At 40.8% G+C, this 25,652-nt stretch overlaps 1 protein-coding gene across 4 annotated transcripts in view; it reads left to right on the top strand.

Annotated features, from left to right (window-relative positions):
• The window catches only part of PIEZO2 (piezo type mechanosensitive ion channel component 2), a gene marked incomplete at its 5' end in the record, with an annotated part of 454,715 nt that overhangs the window by 402,111 nt on the left and 26,952 nt on the right, over positions 1-25,652 (top strand). For 2 of the 4 annotated variants that reach the window (XM_080822187.1, XM_080822186.1), the window contains 7 exons: positions 4,595-4,654; positions 7,991-8,157; positions 9,149-9,315; positions 15,320-15,487; positions 18,047-18,460; positions 18,776-19,034; positions 21,976-22,158. In XM_080822187.1, the coding sequence (XP_080678313.1) occupies positions 4,595-4,654; positions 7,991-8,157; positions 9,149-9,315; positions 15,320-15,487; positions 18,047-18,460; positions 18,776-19,034; positions 21,976-22,158 (1,418 nt within the window). The remainder of the gene's footprint in view (positions 1-4,594; positions 4,655-7,990; positions 8,158-9,148; positions 9,316-15,319; positions 15,488-18,046; positions 18,461-18,775; positions 19,035-21,975; positions 22,159-25,652) is intronic. The other 2 variants (XM_080822189.1, XM_080822188.1) reach the window with 1 other exon arrangement.

Genomic DNA, 25,652 nt, shown 5'->3' with positions numbered 1-25,652 from the left:
ATATTATATATATATATATATATATATATATATATATATGACTAAAGAATAGTATTCTGGATATACTAAGAACTCCTAAAGAGCAGTAAAAGAAAAGCTCAACCCAATAGATGAATAGATATGAAAAATAATTCACAGATCAGGAAACAAAAGTAGACAAAAGGAGCCCAGCTTCACTACTAATGTAAGAAACACAACCAACAGTTTGATATCCTGTTTTCCTTGTTTGTTTGTGTGTTTTATCTATCAGATTGGCAAAAACCCGAATATTTGTTAATATCACTGTTTGGAGCTAGTGGAAAAATAAGTGTTTGTATGAGTTACAACCCATACAACAGGATAAATGGTGTAGTGGCGTAGTGTATCCACTTTGGAGAGCAATGTGTGGATATCTATAAAAATGTTGGGGGCACCTGGGTGGCTCAGTCGGTTAAGCGTCTCCCTTCTGCTCAGGTCCTGATCCCAGGGTCCTGGGTTCAAGTCCCATGTTGGGCTCTCTGCTCAGTGGGGAGTCTGCTTCTCCCTCTCCCTCTGCCAGCTGCTCCCCCTGCTTGTGCTCTCTCACTCTCTCTCTCTGACAAATAAATAAAAATCTTTAAAAATCTAAAAAAATAATAAATTTTTTAAAAAAATGTTAAATGTACAGTTAAATATTCAAATGTTAAATGATCAGTCCCACTTCTAGAAGTGTGACTTAACTTGAAGCAATATATGCATATGTGCACAAGACCTGTATCTACAAATATTTATCAAGTATTATTTAATAACAAAAACTTAGAATTCTATTCAGTAGTTAAAAAAATGAGATGGATTATAGTTGATCCTAGAACAATGTGGGGATTTGGGCACTGACCTGCACACAATCAAAACTCTCGTATAACTTTTAACTCCCCAAAAACTTAACTACTAATAGGCTACTATTGACCAGAAGCCTTACTGATAACATAAATAGCCAATTGATACATATTTTGTATGTTATATGCATTATATACTATATTTGAACAATAAGCTAGAGAAAAGAAAGTGCTATCAAGAAAATCATAAGGAAGACAAAATATATTTGCAGAACTGCACTGTATTTATAAAAAAATAACCCTCATATAAGTGAACCTGCAGGGTTCAGACCTGTGTTGTTCAAGGATCAACAGTACTTTGAACTTGACATATTGTTAAATAAAAAGTACTATGTTGCAAATGGCATGCACATTATAAAACCATTTGCGAAACAACGGAAGCCAACAAAGTTCCTCAAGACAGTGTTTTGCATTTTTAATGGATGCATATAATGTGTACAAATGCAAGAGAAAGATCGGGAAGAATACTTAGCAATTAATAACGGTGGTTACTTCTGGGGGAGGAGTAGGAGAGGAGTCTCTTCTGTGGACAGACTGAGTTTAAGTGGTATGATTTTAGGGAACTTTAGGCTTATGTGTTATATTTTGATTCTTTACAAAGGAAATAGACACAGTTTTTTTGTGAAATTAAAATTCTTCAAAAGTCACAGAAAAGGAAGCATAATTACTAATGAAATTCTAGCTACAAACTCTTTCTCCTCTTTGACCATTCTGCTCCCTGCTGTCTCCTGGTAGCTTTAATTTATTTTACTTTATTGCTTCAAAAGACAAAATGAAGACACAGCCAATGAGTCAAGAGTCTTTGACTCAAGTCAAAGAGTCAAGAGGTAGATTTGATAATCTGCTGTGGAAACCCATCCCCGCAAGGGCCAAGTCCTCACTGTGTGTGGTACTCATGTCCACTTCTTACTGGTCTGTGATGTAGGTGTGTGCAGGCACTGATTCCTTTGTTTATTTTCGAGAATGAGTTCATGCTCTGGAGATCCCTCTGGTATGTTCATTAGCAGTGGGACACGAACATTTCTCCAATTAAGTATTTATAAAACTATATCATCCTTTCTTAATGGCTGCAGAATCGTCTACAATATGGATATGCATAATTTATTCAACTATCCCATCACTAATGGACATTAAGTTTGCTTCCAAATTTTTGCCATAATGAATAATGCTATCATAGATAACCTTGCACAAAAATGCACATAGTCATACATACATATATGTGTGTGTGTTTAAATGCATAGCAAAAAGCCAGGAAGAGCACAGACTTTCCACAGAATAGATCAAAAGTGGGACTTCTGACTAAAGGGATGTGACATTTTTTACTTTAATATATATTTTCCCAAGAGGTTTTAGAAATATACAGTCCTACATGTAAGGTACAGGAGCGTCCATTTCCCTGAAGTCTTATCCGACAGAATGTTATTTTTTTTTTATCATTTGTCTTTCGTATGGATGACAAATGGCTTTTATTTTCATTTGGAACTAATGAAACTGAGCATTTTTTATTTCCTATTTTCAGGTATTCTGTACTTCCAAATCTGAGATTTAAACATTTTTATCATTTTCCATAATGTCATTCTATTGGGCTGTTTGTCCTTATTGATTTAGGAAACATCTATATATTAAGGATATTAACCTTTTCTCATATGTTACAAGTATTTTTTTTACACATCTAGTGCTTATCTTTTTATTTAGTTTTTGGTATATGTTATCTAAACAATTTTTAATTTTTTTCTGATATCAAAGAGGTCTCAATTTCTTTTTGCAATTTCAGGGTTTCCATGTTGCTTAAGAAAGTCTTTCTCCCAGATATTATTTTCCCTTATTTCCTCCCTATTTTATTTACATTTTGCATTTTTATTGTTCTGTGAAATGGAGATCTACTTTGTTTACTTTTACATAGATAGGCTATTATGTTATCCCTGTTGATTAAATTATTCTGCTTTTTTCTAGTGAATTTAAATGCTACTTTTGTCGATATTCAGCTCCCATTTATTCTTTGGTCTGTTTCTGGACTCTGGACTCTGATCCATTATCCTACTATCTAGCTCTGGGTCAGTGTCATCTATTTTTAAGTCCAGTGGGTATCAAGTTAGTTTTAATATTTAGTGTTGCAAGTTTCCCCTCACTATCTCCTTTTCTCCCCCCCAACTTGTATTTGCTATCCTCAGACATGCATTCTCACAAAATTATCTGCTGAGCTCTAAAAATGTGTTTTTAGTCATCTTGCAAATATCTCATTACTCTGTTTCATGAAGATGATTCCATGTGCAGATGTTTACCTCAGATCAAAGACAGCAATAATTAAAAGGTATTGGGATGAAAATAGATGTTTATTCATCCCTTTAATATTTATTTAGCCACTTCTTCTTTGGTAGAAGGGCTCGTCCCTTCCAGATTACTTCCAGACAGATGAAGCAAGTGGATTCCAGCCTTCCGAAATGCCAGGTGCTGCTCTAAGTACTTTGTAGGCTGTAACTCATTTGATCCTTATAACAGTCCAGGACATTTTATTCTTCCTGCACTACAGATGAGGAAATGAGGCACCAGAGAGGGAAGGAACTGGCCTGAGGTCACACAGCCATCTAGATGGGTCTGGAATTAATGCAGGCATCCTGACTCCAAACCTTTCTATCCTGACAAATGGGGAACACAAGTATAGAGGGGAAAATCCCTAATGATATAGAAACTGCAGAGTTCCATTTAAAAAATAAGCATAGATAGAATAGTGTGGGACCAGAGGGAGAAAGGAGGACTTATAGCCAAGAGTATAAAGGAATAAAGTACTTCATGAAAAAGCATTTTAGTAGAGCCTGACATTCTGGCAGAAGAAAGAAAGGTTGTTTATGAAAATTAAAGAGCAGGTCATGTTAGTTGGTAAAGACAAGATGCGAGGGAAAACAGAATGGTGAAAAGTAAGTTTGGAAAGGTTCATTGAAGTCAGTTCATGAATGGTCTTAGTACTACCAGATAAATACACAGGGCCCAGTGATAGTTGGAGTTTTTAGAAAAACAACAAATAATTTTTTAGCCTAAGTATAATGTGGACATATTGTATGGGACTTAAACTAAGAAAAAAAATTATTGTTTTTTGTAAATTCAAATTTAACTGGGTGTCCCACATTTCCATTTGCTAGCTCTGACATCTTTAGCCTGAAATAAGAGGCTAAAAAATAAAATGGGGTCCCATAATACCATTCTATGGAGTGACACACTAAAATATGTAACGTTACCTCTAGGTATTCAAAATTAAAATGTCATGGTATGTATCAGGAGTCAACATACGCTTTCTGTAATGGGCCAGATAGTCAATGTTTGAGTTTTGCAGGCCATAAGTCTGTACCAGGATGGGGGGTGGGGGGGGAAGTAGCCCAGACAATATGTAAAATCTGAATTTCGTATCATTTTCGCATGCCAGAATATTGCTGTTTTTTAAGATTTCTTTTCAACTATCAAAAATATAAAAACTGTTCTGAATGCAGAGGCCATTTAACAATAGGAATCTGGCAGGGTTTAGCCAGTCCACCATAGTTCACTCATTCCCAGTTAAAAGTGATTCTCACTCTGGAGTAAGCATCATCTGAGAGCTATGAGTTCTTACAACTTTTCCCTGAGAACTCTTATATTAGGCAGAATATTCTAGATTTAATTACAGAATTCCTTTTAGCCCAGAAGAGTAGTGTTGACGTTGAATCTACCCAAAAAGGATCTAACTCATGTTTGTTGAACACACTTGGCAGGTCCGGTGGAGTGGGAAGACCGAGAGCAGGAACCAATCAAAAAGAAATCTGATGGACCAGGTAACCAAACAAAGACAAATATGAGCTGGGGGAAATTTGAAAATGTTGCTTTCCCAGAAGATATGTCATGGAAGGCTGCCTAAAAATAATTCATCAAATACTGTTTCTGGACTTTGACTAAATAATCAAGTGTCCCTTGAAGTCTCATCTCTAGTGACATTTCAAAGTGGACTCCTTAAAGTAGATCTGACACTTACACTGTTGGATTAAATGTTGGATTAGAGTCTGCCCAAATATTTGTGAAAGGGGATTTGGGGGAGTAAATTATAAATGTCCCACGGAAGCCACCAAAATAAAAGCACAAAAAATATTGCCAATTAATTTTAAAGGACATAGAAAGAAGGATTTAAATGAGAGGTAAGTACAGTGGGGGAGTTTCTCTAGAAGCGTAGGTCAAAGTCCTTACTTGACAAAGGGAACGTCTATCCCCAGTGAGCTTGCTCAGGACTCTGTAGTTACTAAGTGACAGAGTAAGGACCGAATCCCTGTCTTCTAACCCCTACTTTAGTCATGGTGTCATTTGGGCTTCACATGGATGTGACTGGGAGGAAGATTTTTCCATGAAGGAAAAAAAAAGGGGGGGCAAAAAAAAAAAAAAGCTTTCAAATGAAATGAATTAAAGTCTCTGTAATTCCATAAACATGCCATTTCCTCAATGTCATAGGGTTAGAACTCCTGTGTGCGTTATTTATAGCAGGTCAAGATTTTCAGGCCCTCTTGCTATGGACACAGATACTTCCAACGATGTCATCTGCCGGCCCAAAATGAGACTTCCCCAAGGCTGTCTAACCATCTTTGGCCCTGTTCTTAAACCTGAACCCCCACTTCCAGAATATTGGACTCACGCATATGTGGAGCCAGATGTTCTATACTTGCGGTGAAGCTACCTACAATAACAGTAGCTAACACTTTAGATCACACATCTCTACCAGGCACTTTCCCAAGAGCTTTAGGCATCCTCACTGTTTCCCTCAAAAACCCTCTCCCTCATTTAACAGATAAGAAACTGAAGCAGAGAAAGATGAGGTAACTTTTCCAAGTCTACACAACTACTAAGAGGTAGAATTGGGATTTGAACCCAAATATGTGCCCTTCACCACTGTGGGCCTTACTGCCTCTCTGGCTAAGAAATAAATAAAAATTGAAACGGCCACATCTCATGTTAGTTTGTGATCACGTGAGTTAAGAAAGTATGTGTTATCCGTGTCTCCATCACGGCAAGTTTAGTCTTACCATCAGGACCACGCTCGGCAAAACCGTGACATAATCATGTGTCTCATCACCACCGCAGGCGATCATTGTGAATATCATAAAGTAAATAAATAAACTGTCCAAAATGGGAGATGCTGCTAAAGTTTATTAATAGGTGTGGGTCCCCCCCCGCCAAGTCCTTCAGCCTCCAGGGCTCAGACTTTCTTTTTATGTCTACACAACGCAGCTAAGATTCCATCGAAAGCATTGTGGGAAATTCACACCTGGCTCAGATTAAACCCAAAATGAGTTGGGGGAGGGGCAAGACCCATAGAGGGCCCCTGGCCACCTCTGGCTCAGAATGGCTCTTCTGTGGAATCTGCACGACCTCTCTCCATTCGGCTTCATGTAGCAGCTGGTCCCTTCCTGAGTTTTGCTCAGCAGAAGATACCTCATTGCCTTACTCCCTAAAGTACGCCTCATGGGAGACTGCTAGGTGTGACGGCATTTTACAGAGGCTTTGGGGGATAGCGGGGTGGTGGGGGGCGCAGTGATGGCAGAGACAGGCAACACCGTCGGAGGGAAAGACAGTGATCACTAATTCCTGCCGCAGTGGGTTTCTCCCCAGCTAGTGCCTCTGGGGCCTGGCTCATTAGATCATTCCCGCTTTCTTCCCCAGGTACCAGCTGGCAGCTCCAAGATTCCTGTTCCTTCAGTAGGTAGAACTGTTCAACTCTTCTTTGTCTCTACCTTGCCCACCTGGACTCTGTCCTGAGGCCACACTGTCCATAGATGAAAGTTCCCTTCGATGTTTCTCCGTTTGAAAAGAGCAAACCTTTCCCCGAGAGAAATTCTGCCTTCCGCCTAGGCAACCCAATTCACAAATAACTTCTTTTTTCCCCTATTACAAAATTAAATTCAGGGTCAGCCTGGCATCTTTTGGTTGGAGGAAAGGGTGAGGGATACCAGTTCTTTTTCTTAGTGGTGCTGCTGGTGGTGTTTAAGGGTTTTGTCGATAAACACTAAGGCAGTTTTTAATTCATTACGGTGTTCACTAAGGACTCATTTTACTGCAGTCAATGTTTGAAATTGCTAATAAGACAAAATGTTATAAATGCCAAATTAAAAAATTCACATGGATCAAAATTTGGTGGCTTGAGTCGTTCCTTGGATACCAGCTGAGAAACCATTGGCTTCTGGGAATGGAGGTGTCAGACAGATAGTTAAGACACCATATTCCCTATTTGATTTTGATTCTGACCTAAAATAAGTTAGGTCATAGACAGGGAACCTCCTCCAACCTTAACAATGATCAGAGAGCTCTTGTGGAATTCCCTGAGGGCACAAGACAGGCACGTGTGCCTGCACCCAGAAGGTGTCACAGACGGTGGCAATCTGAGCTGAGCTTATCATGCTAGGCAGCTTGGCCCGGCTCCCCACATCACAGCTGCAGAGAGGGAAGACAACCTGAGAACATCTGGAATCTCACAGCATCTGTTGGTTTGGACAGGATCGATCTCATGTGCAGAATTCTGTGTGGGCCCAGCTCAGTAGAACAAAATAGGAATGTTGAAGCTAATTCGTAGTATCAGTATACTTCTGGTACCCCTACTAAGCTCTTGACAGAATAGGTGGCAGGTGATTGAACTGAACAGCAGCTGCCAAGCATCAAAAGTCTCACTGAATCAATAGAATTGTTTCCAAAAATAGTCATTCCTTAAGAAATGAAGAAATTTCTAGAAAAAGCATTAAAGGATCCGGTTTCCTGGATAGCTTCTATCCCTGTGTCAACAACAGAAATAACTTTGAATGCAACCTTACTCTTCATCAAACCTGTGTTCTGTATATGGACCTGTTCTGACTGATATTTTGAGCACAGGATAAAAATTCTATCCCAGTTTGGTTTTGATGCTGCCAGTGCATGTGTGGAAAGACCCACCCATAGCTTCCTATACTGCCTGTCCTCCTCCACACCTCCTACCCCCATCCCCATCACGCTGAGCGTCACGGGCATCACTCCGTATTAGGTATGCAGGTCTGAAGCCAGGTCTGTCCTTGGTAAGAGATCGCTGTGTTACACAACAGCAAAATGGCTGATTTGGGCATTTTGCTCCTTTGAAACCTTGTTGCTTTTCTTCTTCCTAGATAATATCATCAAGAGGATATTTAACATTTTGAAATTCACCTGGGTTCTGTTTCTGGCAACAGTGGATAGTTTCACAACTTGGCTTAACTCCATTTCAAGGGAACATATTGATATATCTACAGTTCTGAGAATTGAAAGATGTATGCTGACCAGAGAAATTAAAAAGGTAACACTTGTGGTTACAATTCTTTTTGCTTCTTCCCTCATTATAAAGATTTTTAGAAGTCAATGTCCAGAGCTCCAAAAAGGATAACACAAAATCTACAGTTTTCTGGACAGTCTTTATATAACCCCTCTGTTTTTCTGTATATTTAAATCTGTTCCATTGCTCAGAATTAAAATAATCAGACACTGTACGCACACACACGTACACACGCACGTGCACACACAGTTCTGGGACAATGGCCAGTTTATTCACTCTGTTCCTTTCCCTCACCAGTTTGCAGGTGCACCGACTCTGCTGTCTCAGGAAGGATTCTGTTGTTTAGTCTGGGAAGTTTGATCTGAAACTTCTCAGGGGGAAAAATCAAGATATATGCAGAGCAGCAAAATATAGGCACATACAGTTTATAGATAGTATTTGAAATTACTAGTTTGTTTCTGAAAAAGTTACTATCACTTAGCCAAATTACCTACATATAAGAAAGGATTTGATTTTTACTAGTTTTTATCCTATTTTTATTGAGATGTAATTGACAATGTAACATACTAGTTTCAGGTGTACAATACAACGATTTGATATTTGCATATATTCCAAAACGATCACAGTTAGTCTACTTAACATCCATCACCACACATTGTTCCAATTTTCTTTTTTCTTGTGATGGGAACTATTAAGTTCTAGCCTCTTAGAAACTTCCAAGTATGCGGTACAGTCACCGTGCTGTCCGTGACATCCCCCGGACTTATGTATTTTATAGCTGGAAGTTTTTGCCTTTTGACTATCTTCACCCATAACCAAGAAGGGATTTCTTGTGAGTCTTCCCCAGTGGTATCGGGGGCCACTAATGCAATGAGTTAACATCAATGCCCACCTTGACTAGCTTTGTTTTCATCTTTGCGCGAGGTGGGCCTGTCGACTGAGAGTTCTCGGTATTGAGAAGCGCCAGGGGGCTGCACAGACAAGTAAGAACTGTGGCGATGTCTCCTCTCCGCAGGGCAACGTCCCCACGCGGGAGAGCGTCCACATGTACTACCAGAACCACATCATGAACCTTTCCAGGGAGTCTGGACTGGACACCATAGACGACCGTGCTGGCGCCGCTTCTGCTGCACAGACAGCCCACAGGATGGATAGCTTAGATTCCCACGACAGCATCTCCAGGTACTTCACGTTCTAAACAGTGGGTTTGCTTTTGACCAAGGTGAAAGAGCCGGGCTTCAGCAAGATGAGAAATGGATGTGTGAGGTGAAAGTTAATCAAAAACGTTCATGGATCCCCGCCCCTTTCAGGCGACCTCCCTGTGTGCAACAAAGCAAAAGGAACACTGTCCTCACCTCGACTGAGCCAGAAAAAAATCAGGTATCAGTAATAGGCTATGAGAGTGGCGCCTGGGTGGCTCAGTCGGTCAAGCGTCTGACTCTTGATCTCACCACGAGTCTCCATCTCAGGGCTGTGAGTTTGAGCCCCGTGTTGAGCTTTAAAGAAAAAAAAAAAAAAAAAGTAGACCATATTGGATATACCAGTATGACTCATGGGCACAGGGCAGAGACTTCCAAGCCAGAGGCAAGTTAAGAATGAGCCTTCCTGATCACAAAATGAGTATTTGTGTCAAGGGCCGCCATCTTTGATTCCTCTGAAAAAAATGCTGCCCCACAGAGTATTTTCTATACTGGAATCTTCTTCCATCTGTTGCTATCTTTGATCTTTCTCCTTTCAGAATTGTTTCTTTGTGATCCATAATAAAAATTTAAGAGGTGATTTTGTCCACTTCCATCCTCCCTGGCTTCTGTGATCACGTGCACTGTCTCACTACAGGGACCCCGCACTAGCCACGGGCCAGCACGACCCACTATGTACGGGTTACCTCACTGTATCCTTCCAAGACCCTATAGGATTCATGTTATCATCCCCATTACACTGGATGGTTGGCAGTATGGTCTCCAGTCCCACGTCGGACACTGTGCAGGGCCTCAGAGGCCTGGGGGAATATCTGTCCTCCACAAATAACGAATATATTACAGGACAAGAGAGGGAAGGGAGCTGAGACTATTTTATTGATACCAAATCCCAAATAGATAATCACAAGTTGAAACTGCAATCTGAATGGGGAGAGATAGGTGAAAAAAAAGGTTTACCTTGAAGAGCTATGTTTCACTGCTGCTGAATTGCTATATTTGAGCTGCTCCAATTGTGCCTGTTGTCTTGCTCCCCAATAATTTACCTATTGATGCAAATCTATATTTATTGATATGGAAAGATATTCACTGCATTGAACAAAAAATTGAGGTTTAAAATAGAATGTATGCCAAAAACCTCATTTTTATTTATGAAAATATATGTGTTCATATATTGATTTAAATGTGATTTTTGTACAGATGAAATTCTGCTTGGATATATCCCTTCCTACCCTCTGCCCCTCCCCCAAAATAGGTAGCGATTCTTTTAAAGTCCTTTGAGGGATAATAAAAGGCATTATTTTTGCTCTAATTTGGGAATAATCTTTGCTCATTTGTCAGTTCCAAAGAAACAGATATGTTTCAGCTATTGTAGATTTCTGTGAGAAGAGACACTGAGGCCAGAAACTCCCAAGACTTTCAAGGTCAAAACATTTATTTGCTAACTGAGATCCTGTTCAAGATGCTTTAAATTTCTAGAATAAAATAAGTGATTGTTACAACAGTGGGAATGCTAATAAAAGTTTCTCATTATCTCTCCACCCAAACAAACCCACATTTCTTTCTTTTTTTTTTTTTTTAAGGTTTTATTTATTTAATTGACAGAGATCACAAGTAGGCAGAGAGGCAAGCAAGAGAGACAGGCAGAAGTAGGCTCCCTGCTGAGCAGAGAACCCAACGCAGGGCTCCATCCTGGGATCATGACCTGAGCCGAAAGCAGAGGCTTTAACCCACTGAGCCACCCAGGCGCCCCCCCCCCCGCCACATTTCTTAATCAGCAATTTAAACAACCATTAGTAATAGCAAAGTTACAAAGTGAAAATTTGGCGTCATGTCCCTCGCTTGACAGACAGCGCCCCCTTGTGTGCCTTCCTGAAAATACCCCACAATCTGCGTTTTTCAAAGAGGAGCTTCATTCTCCTTGGGCCGACTACATTGAGACAAAAAATCATTATGGTTTATGTTTTATTTTTATTTTTTGCAAACCATAAATAACTATCCCATTTGGAAGCTGCCAACTTTCTTAAAATTGTTCTTGTTGCAACAATTTTCTCTATATAGATCAGTAATTTAAACAGAATTATTTTCTCTTTGATTCATTTTTATGCAAAAACTGAAAATCCATTTTTATCCACATTCTACCAAGATACTTCATGGTAGCTCTTCCCTTAAAAATAAATAAAGGCTGCATGAGCATGTTTGCAAAAATGTACAATTGTGTTGGCAGAGGCAGGGGAAGACAAGATTTGTCTGAATGAAAAAAAAATTTTGTCTGAATGTAGTCAATATTCAAGATGCTGATGGATGCTGTTTCCTAGTTACAGGGGTGAATGAGGGTCCACAGGGGGGGATCATAGAGTTTCCAGATCCACTCACTTTATAACCTATTCATGACCAAACAACTGGTTTTGAAAAAAAAAAAAAATGTGGAGAATGGTAAGATGAGAAAAATGCTGAGATATACTATCTCCCAAAGGGGAAAAAGTGCAAATAAATACCAGTTTTTCCCATAAATTTTCAAGGGTGTCACAGGCCTCCTGACCAGGATTAAGAATAGCTGCTCAAGAACCAAACTCAATGAAAGAGAATATTAGAGAGTGAATTGAAAATAAGTTGTCCAGGGTCGCCTGGGTTGCTCAATCGTTAAGATCTCCTTCGGCTCAGGTCATGATCCCAGAGTCCTGGGATCAAGCCCGGCATTGGGCTCCCTGCTCTGTGGGAAGCTTGCTTCTCCCTCTCCCACTTCCCCTGTGTTCCCTCTCTTGCTGTGTCTCTCTCTGTCAAATAAACACATTAAAAAAAAAAAATCTTAAAAAAAAAAAGAAAAGAAGTTGTCCATAATATAAACATAATTGACTCCTGTATTAGTAACTTTTAACTGCATAACAACTGACAACATGCCCCGCTAAGAAATTAGCTTAATGTTATAAATCATAACCTAAGAGGGATTAAAAAAGGAAGAAGACTGATCAAATAAAATCAAGTAACTGCCTTTAAATCAGACCCAAGATTGCAAATATAAAACTGTACCCATGATCAAAAACCGTGAGGTAGGAGTTATTTAAACCTATTGATTGTTTTTGAACAAAGACTATTAAAAGTATCTCCCAAATTTAGAAGTGGTCAATCAATCAATGAATTTACTAGTAGAAAACCAGTACCTTTAAAATTAGTTCCTAATGTATCTTTTACTTTTTATTTCAACCTAAAGAAAGGGGAGACACAAGAGGGTTTTTTTTTGTTGTTAATAAATGAGTTAACACACTTGCCCTTTTTTTTTTTTTAAGATTTTATTTATTTATTTGACAGAGATCACAAGTAGGCAGAGAGGCAGGCAGAGAGAGGAGGAAACAGGCTCCCTGCGGAGGAGATAGCCCGATGTGGGGCTCGATCTCATGACCCTGGGATCATGACCTGAGCCGAAGGCAGAGGCTTTAACCCACTGAGCCACGCAGGCGCATACACCCTTACCCTTTTCTTAATGGCTGAGCTCCACTTCTAGTTTTTTGCTTTAGGAAGCTATCAAATCGGTAGACAGTATCTGTCTACACGAAAGTCTACTGGAAGCCACCTGATTTGTAGAAAGGCAGGAGTCTTCCCAAGAAGGGATTCCCAGTGGAGACACCTATGTCATCAGCGAGGGTCTAGTACCATTCCCCCAGTGCGGCTGCGCATGCTCGGTGTGGCCCCGCCCCCTGTGCGGGGACCCTGCCCGGCATCCCGTTCACCCATCTTCACCTTTGGGCATACTGCAGATGGGATGAGAGTCTAACAAATGCCTTTATATTCCCTTTGACTTATTGCAAAAAGCACTCTTTCCTTTAAATCCGGCTGTAAAATGGCACTTCTCTTAATGGTTGTTTTATGAAATCAGATATCATCTACTTTCTCTGAAAATAAATTATTTTAAATTGTGCAAGGAACATTAGATGACAGTCTAAGGAGCATTCCTAGATACGGAGGGAGTGTTTATCCCTTGAAACATGTCACCTAAGAGGCTGCTGTGTGCCCTGGGGTGGCTCGAAGGGCAGGCTGATCAGTGAGGGGACTGCAACTGTCCCTTTAGGCATGTCACCTGGGCCTGTTATCAGAAAACTCCTCTTCCCTTTTTCTTTTAAAACTGCCCCGGATTGGGCCACAAACTGGTCACAATACACATAACCCAACTGGGTGGGACGGTGTGGGGTGTGAGGGTCAGCTGCTGCGACAGTGGACGCAGGCATTAACAAGATGAGTCACACTTCAGGATTAAGCAGTGGTTCCCATGCAAAAAATCTGAGCAGGGCCACAGGGAAAGGTACACAGTATCTTTTTGCCTGCAAACCCCTAAAAGGCCATAGGAGTGCAGCTCTAAAAATAGGAAATTAAATACAGAAGTTCCAAGGTCCAGATCCCCTGTCTTATAAATGAGAGAACAAGTTAAATATTAATAGGTCTATAAACGTGAGGTCAACTATTTCTACTGAAACTACTTCATCAAATAAATAATTATATCTGCAGTTATTTTCATCGTATTAAAACCTCTGCTGATTCTCAAAAAAAAAAAAAAATTAAGATCTTAGAGAGGACAATTTATCTAAACACCAATGGCCAGTTAACATTAGTGTAGGGAGGGACCCAAGCCCAGGGCTCCCTGTGCTTGGCCATTGAGTTTCCGCTTTGCCTTTTCCTCATCGCCTCATTCTGTCAAGGATTTGACAACATCAAATCCTAAAGGAGTTAGGGCCTTTCTTAAAAATCAGTTTCTATGTCTTCATTAGCGACCATTTGGTTGCTCACCTGCTAGGCCTGGAGGTTGTTACTTCCTGCATGGTTTCCGTTCTGCCTCCCAGTCACTGGCTGGGCACACCTGGGTGTGTGCAGGCCTAGTCTGCCCCCATGACAATGATGTTCAGCCAGAAAATCAGCCATCCTGGATCACAAAGACCCATTCCCCTGGGTCAGCCACTGGTGCTCAGGCTGGGAGATTCTTATTCCAGTGGCCTCCTTCAGAGGTCTTTGAGGTGTGTGTCCCCCTTTGGGTTAAACTCTACGTCAGCACTGAGATGATGCCTACATGGTAACTCTGTCTGCTTCTTCTCCTCTTGTAGCTCATGCAGTCCTCAGGCCTGAATCTGCCACCATTCCCTCCCCGATTGTTGCTCTGTGGGGGCATCATGAGGATTTTAGCCAGTGGGTTCTCGCCCTAGTGACATCTGCCAAGACCTAAAACATGATCCAGAAGAAAAAAAAAAATCATTAGGCAAAATGAGAAGTTAACAGACAAAATGACCCTGCCATCGCTAGACTTCCTCTGTTATTTTCTTTGTACCATTTTCTTTCTTTATTTCTTTCTTTCTTTTTTTCTCAGATGTTGGTTTATATCTGGTTGTGTATCAAACCAGCATCTCTTTCTCCACGCAAGGCATCTAGTTTGGCTTAACTGAATACCACTCAGAAAACGGGGTGGACAATTCAGTTCCGTGTGGTTATTTCTGAGCTTCCCTCTCTCATTGTTGGAGACTTACTTTTAAAACATTGAAGCGGTCTGTATACATTTTACACGGGCAGATATTTCTGCTTCCGCAATTGGGTTACAAAATGCTTTCAAGGAACTCAGGATGGGGAGCTCCAAATAAAACATATCTTCTTTAATGAAAACAGCAAAAAGCTCAGTTACAAAGTTATAAAGTGTGAATTCTGCTCTGCGCAAGGCATGTTGGGACTTGTCATTATTCCCGTTCCCCGCCCCACCCGGAGAGGGGACTATTCATGACTTATCACCCCGCCCATACATTTTGGCCAATCGAGAACCGCTGTGTCTTATCCTCCGGCCAAACGGGACCCTCCTGACTTCCCTCCCGTGAGCCCCGCTGTGGTGCTCGGCGTCAGCACTGTTGGTGTCACGTGTGGTTTGCTGCATGGCAGTGTACTGGTCGACTGATCCGTGTGTAAACTGATGTACCACTGGTGTTTTAACCCTGTGTCTCTGTGACTGTTTGCGCTGCTAGCTGCTACACCGAAGCAACCATGCTGTTCTCAAGGCAGTCTACCCTTGATGATTTAGATGGACCAGAAACTGTTCCTAAAACAAGTGAGCGTGCTCGACCTAGGCTTCGTAAAATGTTCAGCATGGATATGTCCTCCTCATCAGCTGACAGTGGCAGTTTAGCATCAAGGTGCTTAACTCGTGCATGCTTTGTTCCAGAATTTTCTCACTTGTTCCCTTTCATGTCATTGCAAATACAAGTTCTTGTGATGTGTGTTTGGTTTTTTTGTTTTTGTTTTTAACTTTTATGTTAAGAATTTGCATGACTCACCAAAGCATCACTGCCCCTCATTCTGGGACATAACTGCTCAGTCCCAGGATGGTATTCTCTGAAACTAACCGCTCTTCAGTTTTTGTCTGTTAGGAGTTTCTTAAAAATCCTAATCATAAACATTGTCCTCCATTTTGTAAGTATTTTGCACTTTTCATTTTTAAAGAAATAAGCATGCTTCCTCCTTGATTGAGAGCTCATGTAGGTAGTCCTCATGGGGGGAAATGTGTCAGGAAAGATACCTGCAATAGAAAAAAAAATTATGCCATTAGTAGTCCATTTTCATTGATAATAATAATTCTGTAAAAGTTAGAATATATTTTGCCATGGGTTTTAGACAAGAATATTACAATGCAGTAGAATAGATCAACTTTGTACACAGTAACATGTATTGCTTTGGGCTTGAGTTGTCTCATTAGATCCTACCATAAAAGCATAATAATTCAGAAATGAAATTACGTATATATGGTCCAAAAGTTCTTTCTGGAATTGCCTTTTAGAATGGCCCACGGAGGCACAGAAACATCAGCTATATTATGTTCATCCTGACACCAAAATAACCCAGTCCAAGACAAATTCCAATTTTGACTGTACATAGTGGTAAATCAGAGGGGTGTTAACTTATTTTTGTTGGCACCTGTATATCTTAATACAGTGCTGCAGTATGCTAGAGCCTGGCATTGATGGGAATGCCTTGGCCGTTTAAGGTATCCCCTGGCAGGCCCATGCTATTCTACTCCACTTGGTTGAGTCTTGAAGGTCCCGGGACTTGCTGAATCCCTTCAGGGCCAGACCTGATCCAAAACCATAAAAAGCATGTTTGTAATTGGTTAAAGTCCAATTGGAAGTTAGACTTGATGTAGGGTTGGCTCTACTGCTCTGAAAACTGTCTTGGGTGATCAATTTCATGACCTTCCTACGAGGCTGTTTAATGGAGGTAAGTCCTAGAAAAAAAATCCAGTTTGTCTTGACATTCTAAGAGCTTTCTATGTGGTATCCATACTGAAGGCCAAGGTCCTGGGAACATTAAACACATGAGTGGGCACCAAGGGCTCACACAAATGTCCTTCAGTCTCGGGATGTCACAAAGGGCTCTGCCAAGGTCTAGTCATCCATCCATCCATCTACCCACCCATACATCCATCCACTCACTTATTGACATGTCTACACTGGTGTCTATGACAAGAAAAATGGGTACAATCTGTGTATTTGAGAATCTCAGTGTTTGTGGACCCTAGCTGTTCATGATATGTCATTCAAATAACAGTACAATTTCATAGTCTAATGCAGTATGGCTCTATATCCACCAGATTCCACAACTCCAGAACATCTTTACCCTTCTCCCCTTTGGTGGGCTGATGTGGACAATAAAAACAGGCATACCATGAATTTCCCTGGCATGGCTGTTGTATTTTCATTTCCAAAGTCTCCAGCAGGGACTTGACAGAGAAAGTGAGGAGATCAAGGACTAAAGAAGGAAAGATACAGGAGAGATAGACAGGTCGCCAAAAACAGAAGATGAAGCTATGTAGGGAAGCTTAGAGAGAATGAATACTCCTGGGGGAACAGGTAGAAGAAAATAAATTGAAGTCTTTGGGGGAGGGGAGGTGGCGAGAGCAGGAGTACACCCTGGGTTGAAGCCAACCGTTGTTCAAAGGGAGAAGGGCTAAGGGTCCACGGCACTGGGGAGAAGAAAATAGGGGTGTTTGCATGTGCCAGGCAAGGAACCCAGTGTGGGATGGCTGGGAGCTGGAGAGATGGTGAAACTTCAGTCAAATGTGATAAGCCCCAGTATGAAAAAGGCAAAGGATGGGAAAATAGGGAGGAGGAAGAGATATTCAACAAGAATGCCACTTTTTTCCATAAAGTATGCCGTTGTTTAATTTAGCCAATGTTTTATCGTGCCTAGCCTCCCCTTATGGGTAGGGGTGGACCTGTTGTGTAGAACTGAGAGTAGAGTACCTCCCCACCAACACCCACAGACCCAGGCTGGCAAGGCTTCCTGTTTCCATGGGCACCTCCTTTAATAGAATGCTAGGTGTGCTCTGCTAACTCTGTCTTGATTTGGAAATAAACACCAGAACCCATGGCTGTGAGTCCTGACCCAATTCAGACAACCTCTGTTCATAGGTGGGTTTAGCAACTGAGGAGCCATGTCATGGGACTCGCTCAGGTTTTCGACGATGATGTGTGAGCCCTGTCGGCTTTTGCATTTAAGAGCCTGCAGTCTGCAGGCTCTGCAGACCAGACTGGGATATCCTGAAGGAATAAAGCAGGTGGAATGCAGCCTTGGGGTGGGGGTGGGGAGATGGGGTATTTAATTTTCTCTTAATGTTTTTATTGGGGAGCACTGAGAAGGTGTCTTGAGAGTCCGGAGGATACTAAGACCGGGTGTGTGCCGTCCCTCTCTCCGGACAGCGAGCCCACGCAGTGCACCATGTTGTACTCGCGCCAGGGGACCACGGAGACTATAGCAGAGGTGGAGGCCGAGCAGGACGACGAGGCGGCGGCCGGAGACGCCGACCAGGGCGGGGAGGCCACAGCGGACATGGGGCCGGAGGAGGCCTCTGAGGTGTCGGAGGCCTCAGAAGTCGGCCTCACCCCGGACGCCGAGCTGCCGCAGTACTCCACCGAAGACGGGGACGTGGAGGCCCCGCCGTCCTACAGCAAGGCGGTCAGCTTCGAGCGCCTGTCCTTTGGCTCGCGGGATGACTCTGCAGGCCAGAGCCACATGGCCGTGAGCCCCGACGACAGCCGCTCGGACAGGCTGGAGTCCAGCATCTTACCGCCCCTGACTCATGAGCTGACGGCCAGCGAGCTGCTGCTGAACAAGTAAGAGCCTGCGAGGGCCTCTCTGTCCGCTGTGCTTGGAGATAGAGAAACTTCCACGGAAAACCATCCACCTAGATGATCAAGCACGGAGACCCGGGGTTGGGTGCTTCCATCATAGAATGATAGAACTAGCAAAAGCCGCCCAGAGTAGACACTTGTGCACACATTTCTTTTTGTAATAGACTATTAGGTTGACTCCACCGGAAATCTGGGGAACATGGGAAGGTGGGTCGTTGGGGAGGGATCATGCAAGGTGGAAATCAGTAATTTGGAGACATGAAGACCCATGTCGTATGATGTTGTTTATTTTAACAGGATGTTCCATGATGACGAGCTTGAAGAGTCTGAGAAGTTCTATGTTGGCCAGCCCCGGTTCTTGCTGTTGTTCTACGCCATGTACAACACTCTTGTGGCGCGCTCAGAAATGGTGTGCTATTTTGTGATCATACTCAACCACATGGTCTCTGCCTCCATGATCACCCTTGTGCTCCCCATTCTGATCTTCCTCTGGGCCATGCTGTCTGTCCCCAGACCCAGTAGACGATTCTGGATGATGGCCATTGTCTACACGGAGGTAAGCTTGGGGTAAAACCTTCCTGGAAATCACTTCTGGCACTCACTCTTGTCTGCCCTGTCTCCAGGACAGTTTAAATAGGACATTCAGCTAGATGGATGCTCTTAGATAGGCACGCAATTATTACTCACAGCAGTTTAATGCTAGCAACTGTGTATCTTTTCACATTACACACCTCACACAAGATAGGTGCTACTGTCATTCCACTTAACAGAGAAGGAAACAGCTTTAGTGAGACTCAATAATTCACCAGAGTTACCCAGCTGGCAAAGGGTGGGGTAGGCTTTTGAAATCTGCTCACGCATCCTGTGATATTAGCCACTGAGATAATGTGTTATGCAGAATTAAGCATGGTGCCTGGTGCTGGTGGATGTCCAGTGAATGGACACTGAATTATATAATACAGTAATCATTGTGAATATAGTTTGGTACAACAGGTATATTTGGTATAACAGGTATATTTGGTATATTTAGTACAACAGGTATATTTCCCATTTTTAAGCCTAAAAGCCAGTGTCCACACACCTAAACACAAAGCCATATAAGCACGTACCTAAAAATCTGAATGACACAAGGGTAAGATACCTTATTTCCATCAAATGTGAAGGGACAGGAGACAGTCTTCCCAATTGTCTAAACCTGCTTTTCAATCCTTCCCCCATTAAATATATACAAGATCACAAATTCCCTTAACAACAATAAAACTGGGAATAAAATGGGAGACTTGATAGACTTTGTGCCTTGGGTTATTGTAGTTCTTTGTGTTTGAGATCTGTGAAGAAGACTGATTTTCTTACCTGGCTCATAAGGGAAAGTTTTTGCTAACGATGATACTATAATTGCTTCTTAAAGGAAAGAACGCAAGATGGACGTACACTTAGATTCTAGAAATTGTGTTGGTTTATAGGTAGTTCAATAAAATGAAACAAAGTTATTTGTCAAATCATCTCAAAAGCATCAGTTTAAACAATCATGTATCTCTTTTCCATAATAATTATTTAAATATATTTAAATGCTTATAAAAATAAAAGATGCAAAACCAAATTTGTGTCTATTATTTTAAGTAGGCTGTCCATCACACTCTTGTCAAAATAATCACTTTCAAGTATTACTTCCACTACATCACTTTGTGATCTGGGGCATAAATGACTCCCCATTGGGGAATGGGTCTGTTCTCTCTAACACCTCTGAGTGAGGGAGTTTCTAACCTAGAAGTGGAAGAAGAGCAGGTACTAAGAACTTAGAAAAGGGAACAAGAGCTAATTAAATGTAGCTTTCATCATAAAATAAAATCTTCTTTATTAAGTTAAACTGGGTTCTCCATTTTCTCCATCACACCGAGGAGTGAGGAAGTGGAAAATTAAGTTGGTGTTAATTCACTCTACAACTTAGACTATGTGCCAAAATCCTAGAACTGTGCTAGGCATGAGAAAAGGACAATAAGTTTTTTTTTTTTTAAGTTGTTTTCTGTTTCTCAATGGCTCACAGACCAATGTGGCAAAATATGTTGTAAACAAATAACTGCCCTATAATATGACACAAAACTGCATTAGAGTATACAAAAAACGATGGATACTGTGCCTCATGCAGCTTAATGGGTACAGGGAGGAGGCTATCATGGCCATTTATCAGCAGAAGGCATCTTAGACCTGAGTCTTAAGGGATGAATGTAAGGTCACCAAAGGATGGAAAGCAAAGGGAGCTACAAGTCATTGGGAATAACCCATGCAAAGAAACAAAGGCATAAGATATTCTGGCGTGTGCCAGGAATGACAGGTGGCTTGTGAGGGCTGGTAAACAGGCTGTGAGTGAACAGCACAGTAGCAGGATCTCAGGAATGTCAACACAGTTTATGCTCAGGACTTTCTCCTCTTGGTATGGAAATATTTGGACAGAGGCATGACTCAGACATGCTTATCTTTACACAAAATGAAAGTGAAGGCATGGAGACCAGCTAGGAATCTGTCTTAACTATCTGGGTGAGAGGTCATAGGATATGAACTTACCCAACGGCGATGAGGCTAAGATGAGTGAGTAAATGAGAAGTTTTAGTAAGTGACTGAAAGAGTTTGGGGTGTGAGTGAGAATGGGGAAGGCAATGTGATATTCAGATTTCTGCTCTGCCATCCGGGATATGGCGGTGCTGCTCAGCACGATAAGGAGCGTAGGACTGTTTTTTTGCAGAAGCTTGACTGTAAGAAGGAGAGAGACAGGAGAAGAGGTAAAACTAAACTCTAGGTCAAAAGAGGACTTTTAAAATATTTTTATTGATGAATTGCATCTATTGCAATTAACCTCTGCTGACGCAAATGTTAGAGGTATGCTTAAATGAGGCACATCAATTTTCTCATGTGTCTTTATCGCAAACAGCCTCTCTGCAACATTTATACCCTGAACTAGTCACCATAACTGGCAAGTTTTTGTTTTATTTACTTTTATTTCTTCTTGAGGAGAACTTCCAGAGAGCAATAAAATGGTGAGAAGAAAGAGGTCAGAGGAAAGTGAAAATAGGCCTCAAAACTACCTGAGATGCTCAGAAGGATGACAAATTAAAGCAATACATAAAATATAAACTTCTTTTTGTTCAAGCTTTTCCTCATTACCATTTTTAATAACTGAATAATTATATAAATATCTCATTAAATCAGTATAAATTAGCCAACTCTTCAAAAGTAGAGAAAGTCATTTAAGTAGGTGTCATGGGTAACCTGATGGGGCCCCGTGTATGTGCAATGAGAGGCACTAGTGAGAGTAAAATACTACTCTTGGTCTAAAGTCCACGTGAGAATGATAATGTTATTATTCCACATAATTTTATTCATTCTTATCATCAAAACTATAAAATGATATTTTAATTTTTTATATCACTGTTTTTCATATATAACCATTTTTTAAAAGGAGTAATTTTTTTTTTTTTTTAATTTCCATCATCTGTGTGTAGGTGGCAATTGTGGTCAAGTATTTCTTCCAATTTGGGTTCTTTCCCTGGAACAAGAATGTGGAATTGAACAAAGATAAACCTTACCACCCACCTAATATCATAGGAGTGGAAAAGAAAGAAGGTTATGTCCTTTATGATCTCATCCAGCTCCTGGCTCTTTTCTTCCATCGGTCAATTTTGAAGGTACGGCCCATGAACACCTGACCAGCACATGTTGATAATTGCAGCCACCTGTGATATTCCTGGAGAACCTGAACATTAGGATTGGTCATGAGGCCAGGGGGCCAATGAGTGCATCTACTTGTATGCTCTTTTTCTTTTTTTTAACAGTTGTGTTCATTTAGTGGACATTTTCTCTAACGCGATGTGCTCAATAATGGAACTTGTTACAAATTTGGGAGAAAATTCCCCCATATTTCTACTTCTATTATGAACATATCCTACTTAATCCATATTTGTGGGAATTGCTTGGATGGTGTGAAAAATCTTCATGCCTATTACACTAAATTCTGCTCCTTGTTTAAGCCAGAACATAAGAGAGCTACAGTTTAGGAAGTGTCATATTGCCTCTCATCTCAAGTCCAACTTCTGCCTACCTTCTTTTAGTAGAATTGCTTTTGTTTGATACTTCTTGCCATGAAACTATTAGCTTCAGTGAGAGACCATACATTAAATGGCTGAGTGAAGCCCAGAGCTGTGCTTCTTCTAAGCTTTTTGAGAAAACCATTCATTACACTACTCTGGGAAGACCTATCTACAGGATGGCCTGTCTCAGAGTCAGCAACTCTTGTCATCCCCCTGAAAAAACCACGTGTGTCTTTCTTCTTGTACACTGTGAACTATAAGCTAAGCTTTCAAATATACTGCTCAACTCTAAAAATTAGAAATTGCTGCATAATATACATTTTATGTATAAATGTGCCAATTGTCACTACTTTACTTCCACCTCTTATTTTAACCTTGTCTCTTTTCAGAAAATATTTCAATTTCATTTTATCAAGTAGTATCTTTATGCATTTCTGTTTATTAAAGATTTTGTTTAGTTATTTTATAGGGAGAGACACAGCGAGAGAAGGAACACAAGCAAGGGAGTGGGAGAGGGAGAAGCAGGCTTCCTGCTGAGGAGGGAGCCCAATGCTGGGTTTGATCCCAGGACCCTGAGCCAAAGGCAGACGCTTAACAACTGAACCACCCAGGTGCCCTATTAGTTCTTTTTTAGAACAAGCTGACATAAGTTAATACACACACACACACACACACACACACACACACACACACACAGACATATGTAACAGTGTGTTCGACTTCTGTCCTACTCAGTATGCTATTTCAAACTGGGCTTCCTCTGCATATTGCTTGGTCAGGATCTTAACTCTGTCTTCACCATCTTGCAAAATGTGCTAGTCCCTAACCTTCCACTCAGGGGGAGCCTTACCTGGGTCACAGGAGAGTGGTGGGTTTGCAAAGGTATGTTATCCAAGGAAACCGGTTAGCCAGAATTGAATTTGCCTAAAATTTCCAGTTCTTCTGATAAATTATCTGAATTCATACGGTTTACTAATTCTTGTTCTGAATATATTAACAAATATAGTAACATCATTATCTTAGTTCTAGAAATTGAAGTTTAAATTTTTGCATTTAAGACATGGTGGCATTATGTTGTATGTCAATTTTACCTCAATTAAAAAAAAAAAAAAAAAGACATGACCGTATAAATCTGGTCACTTCAGAACTCCCTTGCAACTTGCTATATCCTTTTGTGCATCGTTTTAAAAATTTGTGGGAGCGCCTGGGTGGCTCAGTTGGTCAAGCGTCCAACTCTTGATTTGAGCTCAGGTCATGATCTCAAGGTCATGAGATTGAGTCCTGTATTTGGCTCTGAGTGGAACATGGAGCCTGCTAAAGATTCTGTCCCTCTCCCTGTGCCCCTCCCCTGCTGCTCACTCTCTTTCTAAAAAAATTTTTTAAAGTTAAAAATTAAAAAAATTTAAAATTTTTATAAATATTTGGACATTTGTGCTGCCTTTTTACTAATATTTGAATGGTTTAACAGTTATAATTGTATACTTAAAGCATACAATAAGCAAAATGTTGGTGTTTCATATTGATATACTTACTCTGATTTCTTCTTAGAATATTTCATATTTATGATGAATGTATTTGAGGTACTATTATGCTAAAATTTTGGCTAATGAAATGAAAAATAGTTTTTGGAATGACAGATCTTTTCATAAGAAGACAAAACTACCCTACAGCTTTGCAAACCTATTAAACAATGCTATGGAAACCAAACAACTCCAACCATATGGAAATTTCAAAAGCAGTTAAAACTATCCTATTTGGTATGAGTTTCTAGAAATTTTATAAATAATTGGAAGAGTTCACTAACAAATATGCTACTACGAAAGTAGTAAAAGAATCTAAGTATGTTCAAATGTTGGCAAAAGAAGAAGCAACTTTTAAAATGATTTAAAAGAAATTAATAGAAGTTGAAAATTCCCATTATGAAAATCTAGAATGTTTGCTGTGTTTATAAGAGCATCCATTGAATAACTTTTGGAAATAATGTATTTAAATATATTTAAGATGTCTGTAAATTAGATGACTTTTTCTCTTAATGAATTGATCATTTTCCAAGTTATTTTTTGACGAACTGAATTTTGGCAAATTGGCCTGGAGCTCTTGTCCTCTATAGCCTGTGTCAGAGGGAGGACTGGGCAAGGTCTTAGGGAATAAATGCATAGCTTGGCAGTCTGGGAACCCAGAAGACAGTGGGCTCACTGGGTGGCTTTGAGCTGAAGCAGGAAGTTCCTTGGAAGGGGAATTTTCTATCCAGGTAGCATCTTGCACCAGCAAGGTCCCTGGTTTTTCTCAGCCTCTTCTGCTGTCCTTCCTCCTATCTGTCCTACCAGGCCACTTTGCTTATTCTTTGAAGCAAAATCCAGACTCTGCAGAGTGCATGATAATGCCTGTCTAATATGAGGACCAATATTTTTTGGGTAAAGCATTTGCAGTGCTGTTCCTGACTCAGCCATGTGTGATCCAGGGGTTCACATCTTACTGTGTATGTTGACGGAGGGAAGCATCATTATTCAAGTATAGATACTTGGTGAACATGGGGCCATGGGAGTAGATTCACCCACTGATGTTTAAAATGCTACTTGTAAGCACAGAGAAGGATGTTCTAGGAAGTGTTTTCACTCAGGAACATGTCAAGTGATTCTAATTTCACCTTTACTCCATCTTCCAAACATTATCTACCTCCATGTCAGTTAATGAGCCATACTCTTATGATCTAGACTCTCTCATTCCCCTTCTACTGCGACCATCATAAACATCTAGATAAAAAGCTTTCTTAGAATCCATTGGTTTTCTACTCTTTTCTCCACTTTACTGCAGTATGAATGACAAAAAATTATAGTATATTCGAAGTGTACCCTGCTGTGATGTGATTTACAAAGACACTGTGAAAGGATCCCTTCCATGGAATCCCATCACCTCCCATATGTATCTGTGTTTTTTGGTCTTTTCCTTTATTTATGTATTTATTTATGTATTTTTTTTTAAGATTTTATTTATTTATTTGACAGACAAAGATCACAAGTAGGCAGAGAGGCAGGCAGGGAGAGAGGGGGAAGCAGGTTCCCAGGACCCTGGGACCATGACCTGAGCTGAAG

This window comes from Martes martes (genome assembly GCF_963455335.1).
Source record: "Martes martes genome assembly, chromosome: 13".
In the NCBI taxonomy this organism is placed as follows: Eukaryota; Metazoa; Chordata; class Mammalia; order Carnivora; family Mustelidae; genus Martes; species Martes martes.
The sequence above is the reverse complement of the archived record's forward strand: the minus strand, read 5'-3'. Positions and strand labels throughout refer to the sequence as shown.